We start from the raw sequence: 24,946 nt of genomic DNA, 5'->3' as shown, positions 1-24,946 counted from the left end.
TAGTATACAGTATACTCAAATATATGGTAAAATGATGGTATAACTAAAAAAGCTAACTTCGTGGAATCACGTTACTGGTACAATCCTGCAAGTCCTGATCCTGCAGGTCTTTAGAAGTTTTTAAAATACATATTTCATATTTAAAGTAGAACTTATATGGGGTATAGTCCCTTATATAGTCTCTTAAGGGGCGTTGCGTCATTTTTTTTACATTAGTTTGTTAATTTAAGGTTAGGTTAGGTTATTGCCCAGCAGGGTTAGTCAATGGCTCGGCAGGGGCTAGAAATAGGGAAAACGCTACTGTGAAAATACGACTAAACGCTCATTCAGGGGCATTCCTTTATATGAAGTCGAAAAATCCCAAGGAAAAGAGAATACCACACAGTAATTTTAAACATCTAGCTATAATCAGAGTGTTTTTTCTACTCCCTTTCCATCACCGTTTTTTAGGGTTAAGCGTGTGTACCTTAATAACATTCTATCAATAATTTGTCTATGGTAACCCATCCATTTAAGAAGTGTCCAAAGGAAATGTAAAACTTATTTAACGTACTCCGCATCTCTCGCTATCTTAGCCAGTATAAAAACAAGGACAGCTATGCTCATAGGCAGTACAACAACATTAAGCTGACGAAAATAGTGTAGTTATCTATTACACATGAATTATCTATAATACAAAGTAGAATGATGTCTGTCTGTCCGTCTGTCTGTCCGTCTGTCCGTCCCTTAATATCTCGGTAACCACTGAACCGATTGGATTCTACTCTTCAGAGAATATACCTACTGGTCCTGTGGTGGTTTTAGGCTATTTTCTTGGGGGGTGGGACACCCCTAACCGCCCCAAAAACAAAAAAATCCTCCCCCCATTTTTTTTGGCTGAAGATTTCCTTGGTCCTTTTACAAATTTCGCCAAAAATTTTTTTTTAACACCTCTTGGGTCAAAGCCCCTAGAGGCTAGGGGCGAAGCCGCTAGTTTAGATAATAGCAACAGCAAAGCGGGGTATATGTATGAGTCTCTGGGAGGTTAGGGACATTTAAGTGACACTGGTATCCAAAGTTTTATAAAAACTTATCTCACTAGTTGGCCTTACAACCCTGGGTATTGCTTCAAACTAGCAGTGACCAAACTTTTTAATTAAAAAATTTAATCTGCTAAATGGTTAATTATGTTTATCATTATTAGGGATGTGGATAAATTTAAGATCCATTTATGTATTTGTGTTAGTATGGGAAAGGCTTTAACAGATTTAGAAAATGCATACTATAGGAAAAATATAGTAAATTTACTTGGTTACCTACAGCCAATTATTAGGAGCTGCACTACTATCATATCATAGGGTTATAAAGAAGGTTATTGTTTTACCCAAAAGATTAGGTTTTAATTATGACGTACAAAAATGCTTTTATACAGTTATAGCCAGTTTGTACAACCGTAAGTCCCGACAGCTATGATCATGAATCGTCTGTTTGAATTTAACCTTTGCAAGATAATTGCAGTTTCAAACTTTACCCCACACCTTTAAACGTTTATGTAAAATTATTCTTAGAACATTGCAATTGGTTACGTGTGTTATTGACATTCATTAACACATTTTTAGTAGCGAAGCTACTCTATAATTCGAAATGTCCGTCCGTCTGTCCGTCCGTCCGAGACAGAATAGGGGAAACGTGATTTCCTCGGCTCCTGTTTAAGATAGAAGGCTGAAATTTCTTGTCAACATTTCCATTAATATGAAGCATAATTAAGTATAAAGCATGGATGCCAGTCGTCATCATACAAAATAAAACAAGGTTTTATGTTTATTTTTTTCCGGTAAATCTATTCTTGATTTTAAAAATACACTTTAAATCTACTTGTACACATTCCCATCCACGATTTTTGTGCTTCCTTACTTATAGATGTTGTCATCCTTGTTGTTACTTTCAGAGCTACTCTAAAAAAAAATGCTCTGTCCGTCCGTCTGTCCGTTAAGTGGGAGGTATAAACTATTATTATGTGACCGTCGTTTTTCGATAATGCTTTAAGTGGTATAAATTTGTTGATTTGGTGATGGTTCCCTCGACTAATGAGCTTCTACTTTGATCTTCACTATGTTCGTCTTTAATTCATCACTATGTGTTAGAGTTTAGAATTCTATGTAAATAATTTGTAATAAAATTTTTCGCTGGGATAGGCATTTACTCAATCACTAATTTTGATCTTGTTGTTATTTTCATGAACAGTATCAGCCTTGCTTCCTTTGGGTGTTATCATCCTTGTTATTTATCGAAAAGCTATTATGCAAAGTTGTATGTATTTGTTAATAAAAGATAAATTCTAAACATTAAATAATTTTTTTATCTAAGATTTGGAGAAAAGAACAAAAATGTTAATATTTGAAAATAATGAAAGGTTATAACAATTAAACAAATTACTTTTCAAATGTCAGAGTGGAGTTTGTAGTTCAAATTAGAAATAAACAAATATGATAACATCCATATAGGTAGGTAGATAAAATTATGATCTACTAATCTAACAAGGATGAAAACTTCCATGAAAAAGGAAGCTCTACTACAGAAGGAAGAACAAACGATAAATAGATCTTATAGAGTGTCAGAATGTATAAGTCTTAACGAAATTGTAAGTAAATTTAATCCAAAATTACTTTAATACAGCATACTGTTTAGGGACATACTTATACATATTTAGGACTGGATTATAGCTATTCTACGCTTATAACAGTGTACCTTGTTGTAAAAATTTCCAAAAATCTGATGAATAGGATAATCATAATTGTAGAAAAGCTTCGAGGAGCATAGCCACATGAATTTCCAACTTTAAGTAGAATAATGTTAACATTCTTAGAATAATTAGTGTCAATTCTAGGTACACCATAAGTAGGGGGCAGTAAACATATACTATAGATATAATCTAGATACACAATCTCTAAAACAGCCAATAGGAAACAGTGAAGGAACTTTCCGGCCACATTTTTAGTTCAAAAGTGTTTAGATTTTAATACGATAGGCAGTTATTTTTTCATTTCATACATACAATGGGTCAGCTATTAAAAGATAAAGCTTTTCTTGGGTAATATCGTGTACAATTTCTTCCCTCGTATAATATATAAAGCATATAACAAACCATGAATAATTATTCAGCTATGATTTGGCTGATTTCTTAAGATAAAATTACCTTTTGGGCAATTATATGTCCAAAAAATTTGTCGCTCTTTTATTGGTAAAAATCGTATATAACAAATAATAAACAAAGGCTTTTTTTTGTAGAGCCAGTTAAACCATCTAGATCTACTATATCTATTGGTGAATTAAACACATACTATATAAATACTATGAAAGACAGATTCTAACATTTCTTAGATTTTAAGCCAATTTAGAAAGTTCTCTCAATCTAGAGAATTAGATCAAGTACGAACAGTAAAAGCTTAATCGAAAATATTTGATAAAAATTAACAAATAGTTACACTTATCTTCAACAATTGCAATAAATAATATCCTTATATTAAAGTAACGGGATGTCTAATAGTCTATCTGTCTGTACCAAAGGATCTTGCTAACCACTGCACTGGGCTGTTTTGGTTCTCGTTTTCACTTTAGCTGCTCAGGTCCTAGGAAGGTTACATCCACCCTCCAAAGAGCAAACGCCAAATCAAATGTGACCCCCCCAATTTACTTTTTTTAGAACTAAAATTAAAAACGTAGAGGGTCGAACCCTCCCCCCCCCCCATTTCAAGTGTCCCTAGAGGCCTATAGGGGCGTAGCCGCTAGTTATTTAAAAGAAGTAAAAAGAGAAACAAAGTTTTATATTCTGTGTAAAGTTTAATGTTTCTGGGAACTAAATTGACAAAAATGGAGTTAAATGTAAGATGGAAAGAAAGATAGATAAAAAGCAAAACAAAACAACAAAACACCTTTACACAGGGCTCGGCAGTCGCGAGTTAGACACATGTAAGCCTCAGACAAAATAATTTTTTTTACAATTTTAAAGCTGCGCGTCAGCCAACTGTAAGTATAAGGAAAATCAAAATTTTACAGTAATAAAAATCGGCTGATAGTCTAAACATCACAAAATATGACAATCCTTCTTTTAAAAAGATTTTAAAAGCATATAAGCGGGTTTAAAGTTTGATGCTTCGTCGCGGCTGCAAAGCACTGCTCTTATTTTTGGTTTTTAATTCAGTCAAGTAAAATCTACGTTAAAATGAACATAATTGTTTCTGTTTGAAAAAAAAACATAAAGACAATTAAATATAAAGCTTATTCTTATTGTAAAATGTGATAAAACTTAAAATATGCGACGTCTAAAGAAAAAATACCTACTTAGTTAAATTTTTAAGCATAATTTAAATTTTTAAAACCTGTTAATAAACAAACTATAGTCACTTACTTTAGTATACTTAAAAGGAATATCGCAATGACTTGCAAAAAATAAATATTGAAATGTAAAGGTAATTATGGAGTAAAAAGAAATTAAACATATCTTGAAAACATGATTTAGTTTATATTTTCCTAGAATCATTTTAACAGCGCATTTTAGGTTTATAAATTAAAGAATTTAATTTGAAGTTTATTTAAGTGTTCAATATAGAAAAATTGTTTAGGATTGATTCAAGCAGTGGCGTGCATAATATGAGTGTGTCCATCTCCCTCTTAGAATCTTAGGGGACGAATACCCATCTCTAACAATAAAATAGCGCGAATTTTCACCTCCCTGGCAACACCCTGTGCACGCCACTGAATAAGAAAAAAATATTTTAAACCTATAATTAGTTTTAAAACTCGAAGCCCTCGAAAGAGTTAAAAAGCATTAAAATGACATTAAGAATATGTCCATGTTGAACCAAAAAGCTCTTAACATGACATGGAAACATCTTTAAAACCATATTTCAGTCATATATTTGCCCCACTGTGGGATGATTCAAGTTTCATGACATTAAATTGGTCTGACAGTATTGCATTTCATGGAAAAAATATAATTCTAAGATTTTATCAATTTCTTATATATATCAAAATTTGTATATTTAGGTCTTTACTTAAAGACGAAACTTTTATATAATTTACTACCATTAAAGTTCTACGAATGGATATAGTATACGTGGATACTAATATGAAACCTCATCTATTGGTCAGTTCGTTTATCCAGTTGGAGAAAATGGAATTAGATTAAAGTACAAGAAAATCTGATGCATTGTCCAAGTAATTATATAACGATTGGACGGGCGTACTACAAAATAAAAAGCCTTAATTTTAGCAATGTTGATATAGGTCAAACTCAAATGATATTCAAATTTAGCCCAAAAGGAAAGAAGTTGTAATTTTGAAATAGACTGTAGTAATATCATATATTACTTTTACTATGTCGTTCCAGAAATTAAACAAGGATATAGAAAGAGAGATAGACAGATTTGAATGTGTATTACTCTAACTTTATTGGTCATTTAGAGAAGTTAAGTTAATATACAGATGGATAAATGCTTGGATGGATATGTTAACATCAATAAAATTAATGTGCATCTCCATTGATCATAAACAAAATAACTCCTTATGTAGATTACAATTATAAGTAAAAAGTTTGGACACCGTAGGTTTGTACCAGCCAAATGATTTAATAAAGTACCCAATCTCTTATAAAACTGTTGGTCACATTATTATTTTCAGACCAATGTCCCCTCCCTCTTCCCTGTAGTTCACACATACAATATGCAGTTTAACCTATAAATTTTAAATTTTATGTCTTTCCCTTGAGAGGGCAGGGTCATTGAATTAATAATTATATGGCTAGCCAAAGTTTTTTAGACACTTTGGTTTAACTTTGCAGTGTCCAAACTTGTCAACCAATAATACAAATCTAAAGAAGAGGTATTTTCTTTCATAACAGGAGGGTGTAATTCCTTAAATTTATAAATTCTTTTTCCATTGCATGTCTTATTCATTAAGATCCCTGCTTTTACTATTTTTATAGAAGGATATAACTATCGGAAAGATATGTTAGTTTTTTTTATAAAAACAGCTTTAAACACATTTCTCGTATTCATTCGAAAACGGTGGATAGGAAACGGTTCTCATCCATACGAAAAAACTATATATAGCATCGTATTATATCCAGCTTTCTACGAATATAAACTATATAATATGAGTATTACTTATTCCGTTTTGAATATACTAACGATTGCGCCCCTAGCATCTATGGGTTCTGTATTTTAAGGGGTATAATAGGATAGAAAATAGCCTAAAACCACCCAAAGACTTTAATTCAAAAGTAAAATAGCCTAAAACCATCCAAGGTCCTATTTGAAGATTCCCTGAAATGAATAATTCATTCAGTTCAGTATTTATCAAAATCTTAAGTTACAGATAAAAAAATCATTACTTCTTAATATAATAAGGAGGATATCTCAGAAGAAGATTTACTTAATATTGATTAAATAAGAACTAGCAAAAATAACCATTAACTTTTTACATTAATATTTTCTATGACACTTACGGCAGGATATAAAACGGATAGAAAAAAATATTATATTTATTATTGGCTTATTAAAATTGTGTTTAAAATCTAAAAATGATCGGTTTATTGCCCTATATATATAATAGAAATACTTTAGAGACATATTATCTAAATCGGCCAATAGGAGAATACTGGCGGTACATTCATGATATCTAATTGGTTGAAATATTTTACAGGTCTTGGTACGTAAGGGCATAATTGTTTCATTTCGTTTGAGTTATGAGTCAGCTTTAAATTTTTGCATATCTTAATATTCAGCTTAATTCGTGTAAAGTTTCGGGTAAAGTCTCTTTCGTGGCAACGCCTTTAAAGAGGTGTTTCGTTTTATTTTTAATGTAGCTTGTCCCTTACTTCTAGCCCCTTTGTGGGGCTCTAACCCTGCGGGGCAATCACCTAACCCAACCTAGCAAAAGCTTTAAGAGGTGTTGTCAAGTTATCTATCTATAATACAAAGTAGCTTGATGTCTGTCCGTCTGTCCGTCTGTCTGTCCCTTAAGATCTCGGTAACCACTGAACTGATCGGATTCTACTCTTCAGGGTATATACCTATCGGTCCTGTGGTGGTTTTAAGCTATTTTCTTGGGGGATGGGACACCCCCAACCCCCCCCTCCCCCCCCCAAAAAAATGAAAATTCCCCCCCCCCCATTTTTTTTGCAGAAGATTTCCTTGGTCCTTTTTTCTTTTGAAGATTTACCTGGTCCTTTTACGAATTTCACCTCTTGGGGCAAAGCCCCTAGAGGCTAGGGGCGAAGCCGCTAGTAAGTTATAATAAGTTAGTTATAAAATTCCTTGAAACTTTGCATGGTGATTCCTGCAGTAGTTGGGTACGATTTAGAAAGCGTAGCAACTCTATAATCATTACCAAAATGTCCGTACGTCCATTCTAAACATGTTAATTTTAAATTTTTTAACAACTATTTTTTATATGATCTAATTATCCGATTGATCTCATTTTTTGTATACTGATTCCTGGGAAAACAAAGTACAATATCATAAGCGAAGCAACTCTATAATTAAGTCCAAAAAATGTAAGTATGTCCGTAAACATTATTCTGTATCAAGCAGTTTTTCAACAAATTTATTTACAATTTTGCATCGACTCTCATACATTTATATTATGATTATTCAATTCTGACACTATACAAGTGTTAATGTCCGTTTGTCCTACCGTTTCAGCGCTTCACTTTTATAGATGTTATCATCCTTGTTCTATTTATTATTATCATTAAACAATGACGTAATTATCCGCTTTATTGAGAATTTGATAAACAATACGTTTCACTGAAAAAAAAAACTGATATTTGATCGGGGGACTGCCATTTACACATCCAGCAAATTTACAGTGGATGTGTTTTCGCCAGTGCAATGGATGTATTTATGACAAACTGAATTTTTACTGTATAAATGACAGTAAAATCGATTCTCATGCCATAAATACATCCAACACTGGCAAAAATACATCCAATATTTTTATACATGTGTCAAAAATACATCTGACACTGGCATTTACACATCCATACTTTTTCAATTATATGTCATAAATACATCCAACACTGGCATTTATACATCCATAAAATAATTTAAGAATGATAAGAAGAAAACAACACACTTGTATATTATTTGAGTTATAATATATTTGTCAGGTTAAAATACATTATAAAGATGGGAATAAGTTATTTCTACATCCGGATTTTCATTTAAATTAAAACATGAAATTTGAGTATCAATTAATGGAGCTTCTATGTTTGACTGCTCTGTTACTGGTGCCCATGTTTGTCACAAAAAAACCTCTGGCTCTACCATAATAAAACAATGAACTAACAATAAATATCTAAATTATCATTTTATATAGCAATAATTTGACCACCTGCGCAAATGTATTGATGTTTTGTAGGGAGCAACTTGAGAAAAAGGGAAGTAAATAGAGGGAGAGTAACTAAAATAGGGTAAAAGTTAAAAACCTATACATACTGTACAAAATCTATTTAATTGTAAATAAATATTCATATAAATTAATCTAGATGTATATTTGCCAGTGTTGGATGTATTTATGACATATAATCAAAAAAGTATGGATGTGTAAATGCCAGTGATGGATGTGTTTATGACATATAATTTAAAAAGTATGGATGTGTAAATGCCTGTATCAGATGTATTTATGGCATGAGAAAAAGGAAGAAAACATTTTGCCAAAAATACATCAACTGTAAATTTGCTGGATGTGTAAGTGCTATAGCCCCATTTGATCCTACTGTTTATTAGTTAATCCAGAATTAAATTATTTCAAGAAATAGATTGAAAACACAAGAAAAAAATAACCGTCATTTATTTAGTTCTTAAGTTCGTATAAATAATAGATCTGTTGTACAGATACATATATATACAGATAACTACCTGCCCACCCCCTCTTTACCAAGGACCTTTTCGTCTGGTAGCAAATTGTTTTCTGCTAAATGGCTGTGTTAATATTACTGACACTATTGATTGATTTTCAAAGATCTAATTGCGAGTCGGCACCAGGTCCATGGGATTGGGACATACAGTTATTAAACCCCTCCCCTCTCTAGTGTTTTACTCTAATGTATTGATTAACTAAACTTAGTAAGGAGGGGGGGGGGGGTATAATGGCTTCCCCACCCCGGAATAGTATTAAAAGTGGCTTTAAAAACAAGTTATAACGTTTTCTTTGCTGCAAGGGTATTTTAGCGTGCTATTTTGTGTTTATTCTGATAGACCGCATTCACAAATGGACGTATGGACGTAACAAAATTGAATAGTAGGTGCGCTTCAAAAATAAGATAAACAGATACAAGATAAATATTTTGAATACGATAATCCTGATTAAAAATTGTTATTCAATAATTTTTAGGATAATCTTGGGAATTAACTTTCTGTGTTTACATACACATAGATAGATAGATAGATAGATAGATAGATAGATAGATAGATAGATAGATAGATAGATAGATAGATAGATAGATAGATAGATAGATAGATAGATAGATAGATAGATTACAAGTAAGACTTACTGTTCTTTTTGTAGAGTAGAATTTCAAATTGATCTTGGGTGTGGGATTCTAAGGCTGTATCAATGCGTGCTGAAATAAATAACAGTTGGTGATCATATGTTGATTAGGCATGTTTACACAAAAATTAACTCATATCGAATCAATATCAAATAATATCAATAATAAACATGTATGGATTTAAAATAGATTACTATCCGCTGGAATAGAATCGGTTCTCAGCCATACTGAAAAATAAAATCATGTATAGCATCGTATTACAGACAGCTTTCCGCGGATATTAAAATGAAAAATCATGAGATTAAAGCCAGTTTTGTTAGCTCTGATCATCCTTATACAATTTTCACAGAAGCAAAGTAACAACATATTTATTTTCAAAAGACATAGCGTACTCGGATCTGAGAGGCAAATCTAGGGGTGTAATTTTAGGAGGTTGCATTGCCGACTATAAGAGGGGTGATATTTTAGTGTCTGGCGGTGGATAATTCTCTCTAGGCGTGACTGTCCTGTCACCTATAAAATCTAATTAATTCAAATTTAAAAAAAAAACCTCCTTTGAATGGTAAATTGAGGAACAAAGTGACTCAAAAAACAGCCATGTGACGTCTTAAAAAATAAGGGAGATGAGAGGAGAAGTGGGACAGAAAACCTCTAAAAAAGAGATGGATAATCACTCATTTTTATGACAGTACATGGCTGATTTTTTATTCACTTTGTCCCTCTACAAATTAACGTGGTAATTGCGAACTTTGTTGAGAACTTTTTGTCTTGAAAACCCTTCATTTGATGTTTTTTTGAGAAGAAGAGGGGTGCAAGGGGGTGTTAACTGGAGGATGTATCCCCCCCCCCCTAATTATTTTGTTAAGGGGTTAGATAGATACACCCCCTCTGTACGCCATTGTTGATAATGATACAATTATAATATTCAGATTATCTAATTATTAGTTTTAAATTATATTCATGTTGTAACAATATTTTTCTAGGAATAATAATGGTGTCATTTAATTTCAAAATCAAAATGAATATTGTACTGAGGCGGATTCTTAAAATCCCATAAAAAATCTACAAAAATTAAATAAAATCATAGAAGGGTTATTAACATAAGATTTTATTTAATTTTTGTAGATTTTTATGTGATTTTGAAGGATTTTTTACAAAAAAAAACTAATTTTGCCCCACCAGCGAGTAGCGACTCAATTTTTAAAAAAGTATCCACCTCTGTTTTGTATTTACTTATTAAAGGCGAAGATTTTCTATAATTAGGTTTAAACACCAGGGGTCAGTTAGTTTTTATCGTTAATTTAAACAGGTTAGGATTGTTCTATCAGTTTTAAACTTTTCATGATGATTCCAATAACAACAGGGTTTAATTTTAAAAGCACAATTTACGTCTATTTAAAACATGCTGATTTTTTACTTTTTGACAAATTTTTTTTGTATTTTATATTTATTCTTTTCATTTGATTTTTGGAATACAGATTCATAATACCACAAAGTGCAATTTTATAAGAAAGCATCTCTATAATCAAGTCCCTAAAATGTAAGTACGTCCCTAAACAGTAACCTAAATTCAAAAAGTTTTGCAACAAATCTACTAAAAAGACTTATGCAAAAGTATTCTGCTTATTCAGTGTTAATGTTCGTTTGTCCTACCGTTACATGGCTTCGCTTTTATGGATGCTGTCATCCTTGTCTCTATATGTATATTTATCTGTCTATCTATGTATACTACCTATTGTAGATCTATCAGTAAGTTCTCCATACATAAAACTGGCACCACAGGGCTTTTGCATGACCTAAACAAAGAGAGAAATAATAAATATACAAAGCCTAGATGATAAATATATTAATTTGACCAATAGGAACACAGTTTGGTAACAATCCGACCACATTTTTGTACGTAAGGGCAGCTTGAACAGTTGAATTTCTTGGAATAAAACCAAATCTTTGTTTGCTTGAAATCTATTTTTGATTTGTACGAGTGATTGGTCATTTAATGGAATAAACCTATTATTCTGTATATGGCTATTTTATTTAAAACTTAATAAAATACCTTTTTTTCTAAAAACAATTATTGAGGACTTTTCAACTACACCACATTCAAGGTATTTTTTCAGCCTTAAAACGTTTTTCAAGCTATTTTTTACATTGCTCCTTTACTTAAAAAACATAAGTTTATTATTTTTTAAGATATGCAGATATTTCAATAAGTGAATCTTTTATTAACTTTTAGTACCTCTTTTTTTTCAAGCTAAATATCTTTTAAAGTCATGAATTTTGGCAGTGGCCCAATGCAATTTTCGCCATCAAAGAACAGTTATGGGAAATCTCCTGGAGAATTTTCACGAAATTTTGATTTGTCCTCCAGTACCATACCTGAAACCTAAGGTTGACTTTAACACTTTTATTTTAAATATTACTTTACTTATATTTGGTATTTTGGTATTTCATCCACTATATATGACTTTATCTTCAATTTGTTATTAAATTTTTTTTGTAATTTAAAATGCATTCTAAAAAACACATGTTCTTCCTTACTTGATGAAGTTGGCAGAATAAAAAAGCCACAAAGTTTAACAACTTTAATAGCATTAGAGCATTAGTTATACGGGCATGGTTAAGAACAAGGAAAATTATTCTTTATTTTCATTTTTTTGGTCACCATGGGCGTCAAATGGGGTGGGATTGAGGGATGTTTCAGGGCTCTTAGAATCAAAAATGAGTTATTTTGTTAGGGATATTTCCCACCCAAAATGCTTTTATTACCACCCACTCCTCTCCATCATTTTTTGGTGTGGGGGTAATTACCCCTTATAAAATTTTTCCCCTAAGGAAATATTTTGGGGTGGAAGGGTAATTTTTTTTTGGCTGGATGGTGAATTACCCCCTTGATAGTTCCATTTTACTTTTGAAAATCATACAGTAGTTATATGTATTTGAAGTATTTGATTTTTATTTTATACCATAATAACAATGGTTTTTTTATGCTCTTTGGAAACTTTATTCTTGTTTTCCCCCCAGTCGCCGTGATATTAAAAATGATTCTCTTTGTGACATATAGATAATAGATGTCATATTATGTATGTGATTGTGCTCTCAGCATGGAAGAATAGGTAAAAAAATAGCAAAAAAGCAAAAATTAGTTTTGTTTTATTAATTTTTATTTTTTAAACAACATAAATCAAAACAATATCTTTAGTCACAGTGCGTTCGAAGGTGCTTTGACTTTTGTGTCAGAACCTAAATTGGGACATTTTTATCAGTTGCCTTGCTAAGGTTACATAAATTCAGCTTTGAATAAATCATACACAGAGAGGTTTTATGAATGACTTCATGGAAGCAAACTTTTTCAAAATTTTAAATAGATTATCTTTGCTTTTCTTGTCATAATTATGTGGTAACTCCTAGGGGATGAAAATTTTTAAATCTAATTTTCTCAAAATCGGCTACAGTTTAGGTTTTATTGAAAATTGAAATGAAGTTATCTAACCTAGGGTAATGAAATGCACTAAGTCACAATTTAGGTTATGACACAAAAGTCAAAGAACCTTCGAACGCACTGTGTAGTGTTTCCTGGCATTGTAAATTTCTAATCTCAATAAGGTAATGTTTCAACTGCTTTAAAACAAACCCTAAGTGATACAAAATCGAAGCATTGTCCGTAGACGTGGCCAATGAAGTTAATTGTAATATCTTTATAGTGTTTTTTAATAATATTGATGACACTTTTTGTCTATTTGCCAATTCCTTTCTCACTATTGGTGAATGTATTTTTCTTTTCATATTTTTTCCATTTTTTTCTCTCTTTTGATACGAGGTAGGGAACAAATTTCCGTTGAGGAGAACACCAGATTTCAATGTTTAGAATAATAAACCCACCAGGAGAGGTGTACTTATCGTAGAAAATTAATTTATCATCTCATTAAATTATCGACAGCTTTCCGTGGATATTAAAATGAAAAATAATGAGATTAAAACCAGCATTGTTAAATTCGAGTTGCCGAAGTCCTGGGCTAACAAAACTGGTAATAATTTTATTATTTTTTAATTTAATATTTGTGGAAAATTGTCTGTAAGACGATAGTATACGTGATTTTTCAGTATGGCAGAGAACCAGTTCTCATCTTCCGGATATTAATAGGTTTCAAATCCATACTGGAAAGTATCAGATAATTCAATATTGAAAACTCTGTATGTAAATGGAAAGTTCCATTTTGTTTTCAGATGTATTTCAAGTGTTATTGTTTTTGAACACTCAAAATAAGGGATTTTTGAATAAAGACAATTTTGATCTTTTTGCAACTTGTTTTATAATAAGCTCTAAATCATTAAAATCATAAAAAAATCATGAAAACATAATATTAAATAAACAGTTTAATACAGATTGTCAATAATTTTTAGATTGCCAAATGAAAATCAACAATACAAATAATAAAGTAACAGGATATCTGTCTGTATGAATGTCTTTTTGTCTGTCACCTACAGAAGTGCCCCTATTGGCATCTAGGAAGCGTAACCGCTAGTGAAAGAATATACATTATACATAGGAAGTGAATTCAAGTACATGTAAGAGGGGGGTGGGTGGGTTGATTTTGGGTTCAAAAAGAGCTAACATAATATTGGGTAAATGTGTCATTGAATAAAGTAGAGCATATTTTTCCCTTCACAGACTTGTCACAAACTAAATCAAACATTTTCAATCTATTATCTATCTATTATTAATATATCTATCATCTATTTATCTTTCTTTTTGTTTGTCTTTCTATAAATCTATTACACAAGTGTACACTTATGTACTTTTTAACAATTTGTACTCAGTAAGAAGATACTTAAAAGCAGTATTTTCAAATTTTTTTAAATCTAAAATTGTATCATATTTACTTTTAGAGGGCTTTTATTGCACGACCTTTGTAATAGAAGTCACACATCTAACATACCAGCAGTAGGAACCAATTTCAATTATTTAGTTATGACGCAGTGTTAAACCGAGATTCAAACCTATCACCTCCCCTAAAATTTTAAAAATATATTTGTAAATCTAATTAGGAAAAATGAACTGTTTGAACAATAACAACCTATAGAAATATGATTTCTATTTTTCTCTTTAAGTTTTTCCTTACTTTGTCATTTTCAAATCATAAAAATATATATCTATTTTAGTATTTTCTATATGTTGACCTTTTATGCTTAATTTTGAAGTCAATTGTGTAGAATTCAATAAATTAAATTTTAAATTCAAGCATATTTAATTAAAGTTACATTTTTTTATTATTTAGATGTAAGATTATATTTTTATTCAAAATTTGCTGTTCAGAAAGGTTTTTGCAATTTGTTTTCAACAGTTTTCATTTATTTATCGCTTTTAAATAACAGTCAGACCATTTTCTCAGAATTTTTATAGCTTTGGCTAAATTTTATATTTTTCATGTTCCGGCCCAGTTAGTTCTAGTTTTCAAAGGAAAAGACTCTTTAAAATGATGTCTGTCTGTACGTTTGTCAAAAATTTAAATTTTAATTATATTGAGAAAAAAGTTATGTAGGAAAATGTACTAAATTTGAAAACTTGTCATCACTGTGTATTCAGTACACAAATAAGTTGAAAAATCTATAAAAATTTCTTTGTGTGACTAATTATATATGTTATTTACAACTAAGATTTTTTTTGATTTTTTACATGAGCTTTGCTGCTTTTTATTTTGAATAAAAGTAGGACTTAAAATTCTTTGTTATTTGAAAAAAATAATAATAAGGAAAACAAGGATGACAACATCGATGAATAGCGAAGCACATAAAAATCTTGGAATGGACAAACGGGCAAAGATAGTTAAAGAGAGGATTTTCAATTGTAATTTCAAAAAAAAGAGAAAGGTATAAGAAAGCCTTAAAAGCTTTTAAAAAGGAGGTTTATGTCGTATTAAGCATGGCCTAAGACGGACGGACAAAAGTACAGACAAGATGCGCTTTCATCCCAGTAATCTTCACTTTAAATCTCAGGTCTCTTATCTTCAATAGCAGCCGTTAAAATCTCATTTACCCGATAGCGTTACAGACTTACTGACAAACATTTAAAGAAAATTAAAGAGCATATTCTTTACTTATATATACATTTCAGAGACTGTTTACTACAATAAAGAAAAAAAATCTTTTTTTCTTACCAACAATGCAATGTGACTTACTATAAAGTTCATGAAAACTAATAGACAACTTTTTATCTGTTGTTTCTGGGTGGTTTCACCCATTACCAGATCATTTTTCACAGTCATACAGTCATTCATATAATAGACGTATTATGACATGCATTTTAGAGTGACAATCCTTATTTTGCTCTACTATTATACGAGAATAGTTATTTATCGCATTATTTATTATAAACAGCTTTCCGCGGATATACCAATGTACATTCATAAGATTAGAACCAGTTGTGTTAGCTACGAGGTGCTTGTGCACAACATATTCCTAGAAAACTAGAAATAATACGATGATAGACATGATTTTTCAGTATGGCTGAGAACCAGCTCTTATTTATGGGATATCAATCGGTTTCGAAGCCATAGTAGAAAAGTTGTTCTGGTAAGTTTTTAAACTTCATATATATTTTTATAGTCATGTCCACCTGCCTGTCTGTTCTGAGGTCGTAACGGACTGCACTGGTCATTTAATTCGCTATTCTTCAAAAAGAGAAGTGCAACTACTCTATAGTTCTTATTATTTCAAAAAAGAAATTCATTTTGCGTAATGTTACACAATTCTATGTATTTTTCTACTTGTTTAGTATCCCCCCAGAGAGTATTAAACCAAATAAGGTTTACAATAAAAGAAGTACGAGAATTTACTTTCTTTCTTTTGTCAAGAAAAGAAAAGAAATATTTTTAAAATAATTTCTATATTTAAACTAATCTTTAGAGTTCAATGGATCAATAGATTTCTGTTAGATTCTATTGTTTAGGGTGGATTAAAGTAAGACAACAGCCATAGTCAAGTCAGTGTTATATGTAAGAATAATTCAACTCTTTTGAGAAATTAGGTATGACAGGACTTTTAACTCATTTAAGTACCTACCCTTCTATCTATCTATATATAATACCTCTGCCCTGTTGAAGCCTGATGTCTTGCTAAACTCTTCATTACAGTAGCCAATAGGGAACTCTACTATCTATCTATCTATCTATATATCTATGAATACCTCTGCCCTGTTGAAGCCTGATGTCTTGCTAAACTCTTCATTACAGTAGACAATTGGGAACTCTACTATTTGAGCATTAGCCAGGAGAAAGCTGGAATCTAAAACAGAAACAAATTGTTTAATTTAACACTCATGCATTTCGAAAACAAAAAAATGTAGAATTTCGTGTTCAGATTTACAAAACCATAGAACGTATATAAACTATTTTCTATTTAATTACGCATTATGACTTTATAATCCGATAGAAATGGCAAATATTTGCAAAACTTTATATATTAGACACAATAGGTATAAATACTTGATGGAAGCTTTAAAAATGTATTTCCCCTAAATGTTAAAATACAGACAGAAGAACCGATTTTTGAAATTAAAGAATAGCTTCGCTAATAACAATAACTTACGTTGTTGGTTGCAGCGTTTGATGATATTCTCCAGAAACGTATTTTGGGGCGCAACCAACCCCCTTCTCCCTCCCGGCATCACAACTATACCTAAAATAAAATAAGGGGGTGTTACAATTTATTCGTATCTACTTGCACGAAAAGTCAGGGTTACAAACCCTGGTTTAATCTGTAGCATAATTAAAGATGTTGAAATTTGTATATGCTGTTTCTGTGCCAAAGGTGTGATATCAAAAGTGAAGGAATGCAATGTCCCACAACAGGCAAGTACTAGGACCAAAGACTACGGGTTCATTAATAAATTCTCTGGTTGTCTTCAATATTTAGGATATAAGTATTCTAGTACCTAATACAAATGTTTTAAATTTAAAAAAAATAATTATGTCATTTGGTTGGTATATACCCGAAAGGAATAAGGTATAACCAATAAGGGAAATAAATCTAAAATAATATTTGGGGGGCAAATGTAAAGGTCGTCAATTTTACGATGTGTTACCCCCCAACGACAGCTGAAAAACACGTAAAGGTTTCGTGATTTCCCCCCGAATTAATTTCGTTATTGGTAGAGGCTGTATACCCGCCACCAATAATTTAGAAGAATATTAACATAAACCATCTATTACTATTATGATTCAAATATGTTTATCTAAAATACTGCAAAATAATACAAAGTTCATTTCATTTTCATTCTTCGAGGCTAGTGGAGAAGCCACTTGTAGGTTTGTTATTAAAAAACACTAAAACACGAAGTGAAACAAGAAGTAAATTTATAAAAATCAATAATCTATTGTACTATTGTTCAAAGGGTTTGTTAATATAAATAATCTATTATTATGACAATTCTTTCATAAAAATGTATTTTTTTTTATAAAAATATAATTTTATTAAAATACCAATAAGTTTTTTTCTATTCCCTTCGGATACGAAGAAGGTAGAAGTTGCAATTTTTGCCATATGATCATTTTATTGACAGAATAATTTGGAAACTTATTTCCGTGTTTTTCTTATTTTAAGTAAAAATGTATAAATTATAGCGTGAAAAAAATCACACATTAATTCATACATTATCATTGAAAATACGATAAAACCTATTTTGATTTCTAAATTTTTTATTTTTATTTTCAAAGCTAAAACACTTTCTTGCTGTCAATTTTGTTTAATCCAATTCAATAAAATAAATATATATTTTATAACAATGAAATGTAAATATTTACTCATTTTTTTTGTCAACCAATAGATGTCAATCATAAAATATTTTTTTTATTTTCCTCAAAATATTTTTTTCCATAATAATTACACTTTGGATTTTATCAATGGATATATTATTACTTGGATCTTACATTAAATTTTTATGTTCTAAAATAAAGAGAAACACTCGGCGGTATAAAGTAACGATAACCCCTTTCCAATCTTCTTTTTATCCCATCTAAACTCTTTTTTCTGAATGAACGAACTGGCCAATAAACGTGTTCCATGTTTGCAAACTAAATTGACGATAATTTTTCCTCTGACATAATATCCACGCATATTATATATCCATTTATTCATCATTGGTTACTCACCAAATATTTTTTATATTTATTGTAGGTTTGACATTAACAAAACGTTTGATTAAAATTTATAAAGAATTTACTTCTGTTCATATTTGTTTATTATTATATAAAAAACAGGATGTCTAAATGTATGTTTGTATCAAAGGATCTGTAATGATTCTCTTTTACAGTGAAGCTTTCAAGAAAAATAGCCCCTGAAAAGTATTTTGTATTACTGCTTCTTTCTAATACTAAAATGGAAAGTAGAGGTTTAACTACTTCTACAACCTCCCCCCCCCCACACACACAAACACCTCCTTTACTACTTTCAAGTACCCACAGGGCCATATCAGTGATAAAATGTAAATTGAATTTTTATTTATCTTTTTAACCCAAATGAGATTTAAATATGATGATTAATGTATCTTTGACATTACTAAAATATATGATAATGCGAGGAAGAATTAGATAGAAGACCTCAAAAAGCATGTTACGTCATAAAAACAAGGGATTATCCATCTCTTTATAGGGATTTTCTTTCCATCTCCTCTTCTCCTCATCCCTCATTTTTATGACGTCATTGAGGGACTTTCTTCGTCTGCGATTTGATAATTTCAAAAGCTACTCTATGTTTTCAAATTTCTTACGCTATTTTTCAGAATAAAAAAATTAAAAATAAAAATAAGCAATGTTAAATAATATTTCAATGCATTCTTTACCCAGTACAAGATTATCAATTTCCCTTTGTCAATATTAATTTATTGTCCTTTGCAATTATGAATGCATTTTATAAGACTAGGATATACATTCTGATAAAACAGGGTTATTTATAATCCAAGATGAGAAACAAGGTAACAAAGTATTTGATAACTAAAAATTACTGTTACTTAAAACAAAACTTTTTTATCTAAATTATTAATTACTAGGCAGTGAGCCAAAAGTTTTTAAAGAATCCACCTCAGATTACAAACAGTGGCGTGGACAGATATTTGCCAAGGGCCGGTAAAAGGTAGTGGCAGAACTTTTAAACCTTATGTATTAAGTAGATTATCAGAAGTTCCTCTGCAAAATATCCCTAAACCTAACATGGACATAATAATATATTTAAAATTGTTAGCTAAAGTGTTTCTATCAACACACACATCTAGCTATTGAGTTTGGGGGAGGGGTGTCCAAAGTATTATTAAAACAACTAAAAAGACAGAAAACTTTTCTCTGGTTCTGGAATTTTAGGAAAGTTATCCATGAATATTGCATGGACGTTAAACACCGAATAGAAAACATTATTTCCCACAAAGTAACAAATATAATAATTTTAGCTCACTTTTCTAAACATAACTATTATATTTTTTGTATAAATTTTACAGGAATGAACAATAAAACCTAAGGAAAAAAATTACATTGTAACAATGTACAGTTATTGCAAAAATCACAAAAATTCTTTACACCTAAGATTTTCAAAATTTATATTATGTTTCTTTTAGGGTTCCTTTTAATTTTTTATTTCTTTCAATGCATAAATTTAATTATTAAAATAAAAGGAAAGAGCCTTAAATTTAATTTTGTATACTATGATAATAGGGTTAAAGGCAAGCTTATTATTGCTGTGCTATTTAAATAAATAATTTTACCTCACATTGAATGTAGACTGGCAAAAGTAAACCAAAATTGAGTAAAAGTCTGCAACTTTTTCTAATAGTCAATCCTGAGGTTTATAGGTCAGTAGTTTGCATTATCATAATCTATCTATCTACATTTGGGCCAACAGATTACATTATCATTATCTATCTATCTACATTTAGGTCAGCAGATTACATTATCATTATCTATCTATCTACATTTGGGCCAGCAGATTACATTATCATTATCTATCTATCTACATTTGGGCCAGCAGATTACATTATCATTATGTATCTATCTATCTTTAAGCCAGTAGATTACATTATTATTATCTATCTATTCATCTTTAGGTCAGCAGATTACATTATTATTATCTATCTATCTATCTTTAGGCCAGTAGATTAAATTAGTATTATCTATCTATTCATCTTTAGGTCAGCAGATTACAATATCTTTATCTATCTATTCATCTTTAGGCCAGTAGATTAAATTAGTATTATCTATCTATTCATCTTTAGGTTAGCGGATTACATTATTATTATTTATCTAGCTATCCTTAGGTCTATCTATCCAGCTTCATATCTATTAAATAGTTGATCAATAGTATATTTTTTTATCTTTCTTTAGATAATCTATTTTAATATATCCAGTTTTCAAGCAAAATGAATAAAGGTCAGTGTATCTAATACAAGTTTTTTTATATCAAACTTTTTTTTTTTTTTGGTTATGAGATTTCATATGCCATTACTTATTATCAATAATTCTTTTAATATGATTTTTAATAATAATATAATAATTAAATACTTAAAACTGTTTTACTGTTGAAAAAACTATCGACAAGTTTTTATTTTTGTGCCAAATAACCGTCCTATATTTTTCCTTTCATAACCAATATTATCAAATTTTATGATAATATTGCAAAACTTCAATAGGATTCACCTTGTTTAATAAATAAATTTGCTTGCAGTATACTACTCATGGGTATAACAATAACCTAACATTGACATTTTGCCCTAAAAAGGTTGCAAAAGTGATTCTTGTAATTATATATCAAAACATAGAGGAATCTTTAGTTATGTGGACTCTTAACGGTTGATATTTACCAAAACGCCAATACTTATGATAGTGTCTAAAAAAATGACGTCATACTGGCCTACAATTGGTCAACTTGAATATGCACTGCCTTGTATTGGTCATTTGTATTGTATGACGTCATTTTTTAAGCACTATCATCAGTTTTCAAAACGCCTGACAAATTTCATGAACTAATCCAGTTTCATAAAGTAGTGAGGTATTTGTTTGTAGCTTTAGATTTTGCTTTGGTCCCGTGATGGTTTTTGGATATATCACGTTTAGTGTTCAGTCTAAGGATGGTTTTACGAGCTTTTTCTATCTTACCATACCCCTTCACTTATAGTTTTGAGTACAAAATAGTCGTTATTAAAATATTATTCCACAACGCAGTTAATCTTAAACGTCATACTATTAAGTATATACAGTGTTCCCTATTATCAGGGATTTAAAGGGTTATGACAATGGCTGGTAAATTTATGTACAATGTACATACCCTATTATGATACACAAGATAACTCCCTCTGTAGATTATAATTGATGTTTGAAATGTTTAAACATTCAACTTAATGAACTGACCAATCACAATTCAATAAAAGTTTCCACAGTTGTTAGGCCAACGAATTAGAAATAGTTATTAAAAAACTTAGGGCACTAGTGTAATAAACAGCGTATAGTCCCTATCCTCCATGACTTTTCTCCAATACTTTATGTCTAGAGAAAAATAATCAAAAATATTCGTAGGAAAAAAAATTTCATCATAAAATTGCAATTTTCTTGAAAGAAAATTGAGAATTCTCAGGAAAAAAAAACATGTAATTTTAGGGTTTTTTTTAGAATTAGGTTAATCCGACGTAATAATATAGATTAATTTATTGCAAATATTTTTATAAAATTAAATTTGTACATGATAATTTATTAACTTGTTTTTTTCTATCCAGAAAGCTTAATGTATTGCATGACTTGGATATGTGAAATTTGCAAATCTGATATTCTAAATAACTTTTATGGATTTTAATGTCTTATATCTAAAACAAAATTAAACAAAAGAAAATAATAAAAGTGCATAGTTTAATAAAGGAAATAGATAAGTTGTACAAAGTGGCAAAATGCTTTAGTTCAACTCAAGATCATTTTGGTATGAAATTTTAACAATTAACCTTATTAAATGGTGAAGAAGAATGTGGGGGGGGGGAGGGGAGGGCTAGTTTAGTTCCCCATCCTTCGCAATCTCAGACAATATAAGACAATCTACTTTGCAGAGTTTCTCAGAATTAATAACCAGAAAGATTAAAACAAATATTACCACTATTTAAGGTTGTAGTTAGTTTAATAATGCTTGCTTAAATATCCGTGACTGAAGTTCTTTAAACTAATTGAAAAAATACTATTTTATGTGATTCTAAAATATGTTGGTTATTAAATGATATGAGCCAGGGAGGAAGGGAGCATTGGGCTGTAAATTACTCTCATCATTTAGTTGTGATCGGTCAGTTACAAACTAGAAGTATCCAAAATTGTCAACCACTATATTACAGATGGGATAAATTTGTTTATCATCATTGGGTATATACAGGGTGTCCCTCGTAAACTGATTTTTTTGAAACGCTTATTACTCCCTTAATATTTGAGCTATCTTAGTAAAATAAAAAGTATTTGGAAGCCTACTACTGACCATTTAATGATATAGTGATGAAAAATCCGCAAAGTTAACAGAAAAAAAACTACAAGTTAATACATAACATGCTGATTTTAGTGAATATAAGACTAATCCACAAGAAAAATATGCCTTAGTTAACTTTAAAAGCAGCTGGTGGTCAAACGGTGGATCACAAAGACTTACTCCAGACATTATAAGAACTGGCATTGTAGTCTAATTAAAATATCTGGTATATTTCAGGTTCTTGTGTGCATTTGAAGCGAGCTCTCATGAAAAATTAACAAAGAAGATCAATATTATGCCTATTTTTACATATTGTTTACTTATATTACACTTCAGATTCTTGAATATTGAGAATTTCTGGTATTTTATGTCAAGTCTGTTCTATTTTTGTGCTTAGAAAGTCTGAGCGACCAGCTGTTTGGACCCTAACTAATCTTAAAGTTATCAAAGCAAATATTTTCTTGTGGGTTAGTCTATATTCAATAAAATGAACCTCTTATGTAATACCTCTTAGATTTTTTTCTGTTTATTTTGTGGATTTTTCATCATTACTCCATAAAATGGTCAGTAGTAGGCTGCCAAATACTTTTTATTTTACTAAGATAGCTCAAATATTAAGGGAGTAATAAGCATTTAAAAAAAAACAGTTTATGAGGGACACCCTGTATATTAATTTATCCTCTAAGATACCTGGTTAAATCCCATTACATTGCATTTCACTTTCATGTTTTCAGCATACTCTTTTATCTGTACATTTATTTTCATAAAGAAAGAAAAAACACATATGACAGTATAATGTATGCAAAATTAACAAGGATGATAACAATCATAAAATGTAATCGATTAGAATATGCAATTATATGAACTGAAATTTTAATGTCAAGCATAAAATGTGACATTAGCTTACATATGTTCTTATGAAAGCTAGTGCCGTTTTTAAAAGAAAAGCTTTTCTATAATAAGGGTAGGTCCGTCCGTCCGGAACGGATAGCTTTTACCGTTAATATAGTATGTTAGAATTGTCCTATCGATTTTAAACTTTGCATGGTGATTCCTGTAGTAGTTGGGTACGATTCAGAAAGCGTAGCAACGCTATAATCATTACCAGAATGTCCATTTTAAACATGTTGATTACTTTACTTTTTTAACAACATATTTTTATTTGATTTAATTATCCGATTGATCTGACTTTTGATATAATGATTCCTAAGACAACAAAGTACAATATTATAAGCGAAGCAACTCTATAAGCAAGTCCTAAAAATGTAAGTATGTCCATAAACATTATCCTGTATCAAGCAGTTTTTCATTTTACTTCGACTCTTATACATTTATATTCTGAATATCCTGTTCTGACACTATACAAGTGTTAATTTCCGTTTGTCCTACCGTTTCTGTGCTTCGCTTTTATGGATGTTGTTATACTTGTGTTTTTTTTTTTACAAAATAAGGCATTAATACGTTAAAAGTTATTTTAGAAATTCTTTGCTATGAAAAATAAACATAATACTAAATAATATATAAATATGGAAATAATCAGGAATATAGATATTGCATATTCATGCAGGCAATTTTTAACGGACAAAAAAATAAGATAGAATAACACCAGTTTTACTAGCCCTGACCTTCGGCCTCTCAGGGCTATCATCACCATTTTTTCTTATAATTTTTCATTTTAATATCCACAGAAAGCTGTCTATAATACGATGCGATAAATAACTATTATTTTATCTGTTATCCCTGGGGACAAGAGTACATCTACTGTTCCAGTTCTTAAAAACGCAAAAAGCATTTTCTTGTAAATCCTTCCATAGAAATATTGCAATAAATGGGATAAACATTTTGAAAAATAAATTTCAGCTGTTTGCCCATGACACTTACATTTTCGATGGAAAAAAAACACAGAAATAGTTTGAAAAATCAATCGTGTAATATCTTCATTAA

At 30.3% G+C, this 24,946-nt stretch overlaps 1 protein-coding gene across 1 annotated transcript in view; it reads right to left on the bottom strand.

The window, feature by feature from the left end:
- Positions 1-24,946, bottom strand: part of LOC145331190 (uncharacterized) — a 152,277-nt gene that overhangs the window by 112,638 nt on the left and 14,693 nt on the right. The window contains exons 2-5 of the mRNA XM_080175812.1: positions 17,117-17,206; positions 16,716-16,813; positions 11,265-11,328; positions 9,536-9,604 (exon numbers count right to left, since the gene is read on the bottom strand). Of these exons, the coding sequence (XP_080031938.1) occupies positions 9,536-9,604; positions 11,265-11,328; positions 16,716-16,813; positions 17,117-17,195 (310 nt within the window). The 5' untranslated portion in view covers positions 17,196-17,206. The remainder of the gene's footprint in view (positions 1-9,535; positions 9,605-11,264; positions 11,329-16,715; positions 16,814-17,116; positions 17,207-24,946) is intronic.

Source organism: Acartia tonsa, chromosome 11, assembly GCF_053477335.1.
Source record: "Acartia tonsa isolate MP-2025a chromosome 11, ASM5347733v1, whole genome shotgun sequence".
Lineage (NCBI taxonomy): Eukaryota > Metazoa > Arthropoda > Copepoda > Calanoida > Acartiidae > Acartia > Acartia tonsa.
This window is presented reverse-complemented; position numbering and strand designations above follow the sequence as displayed.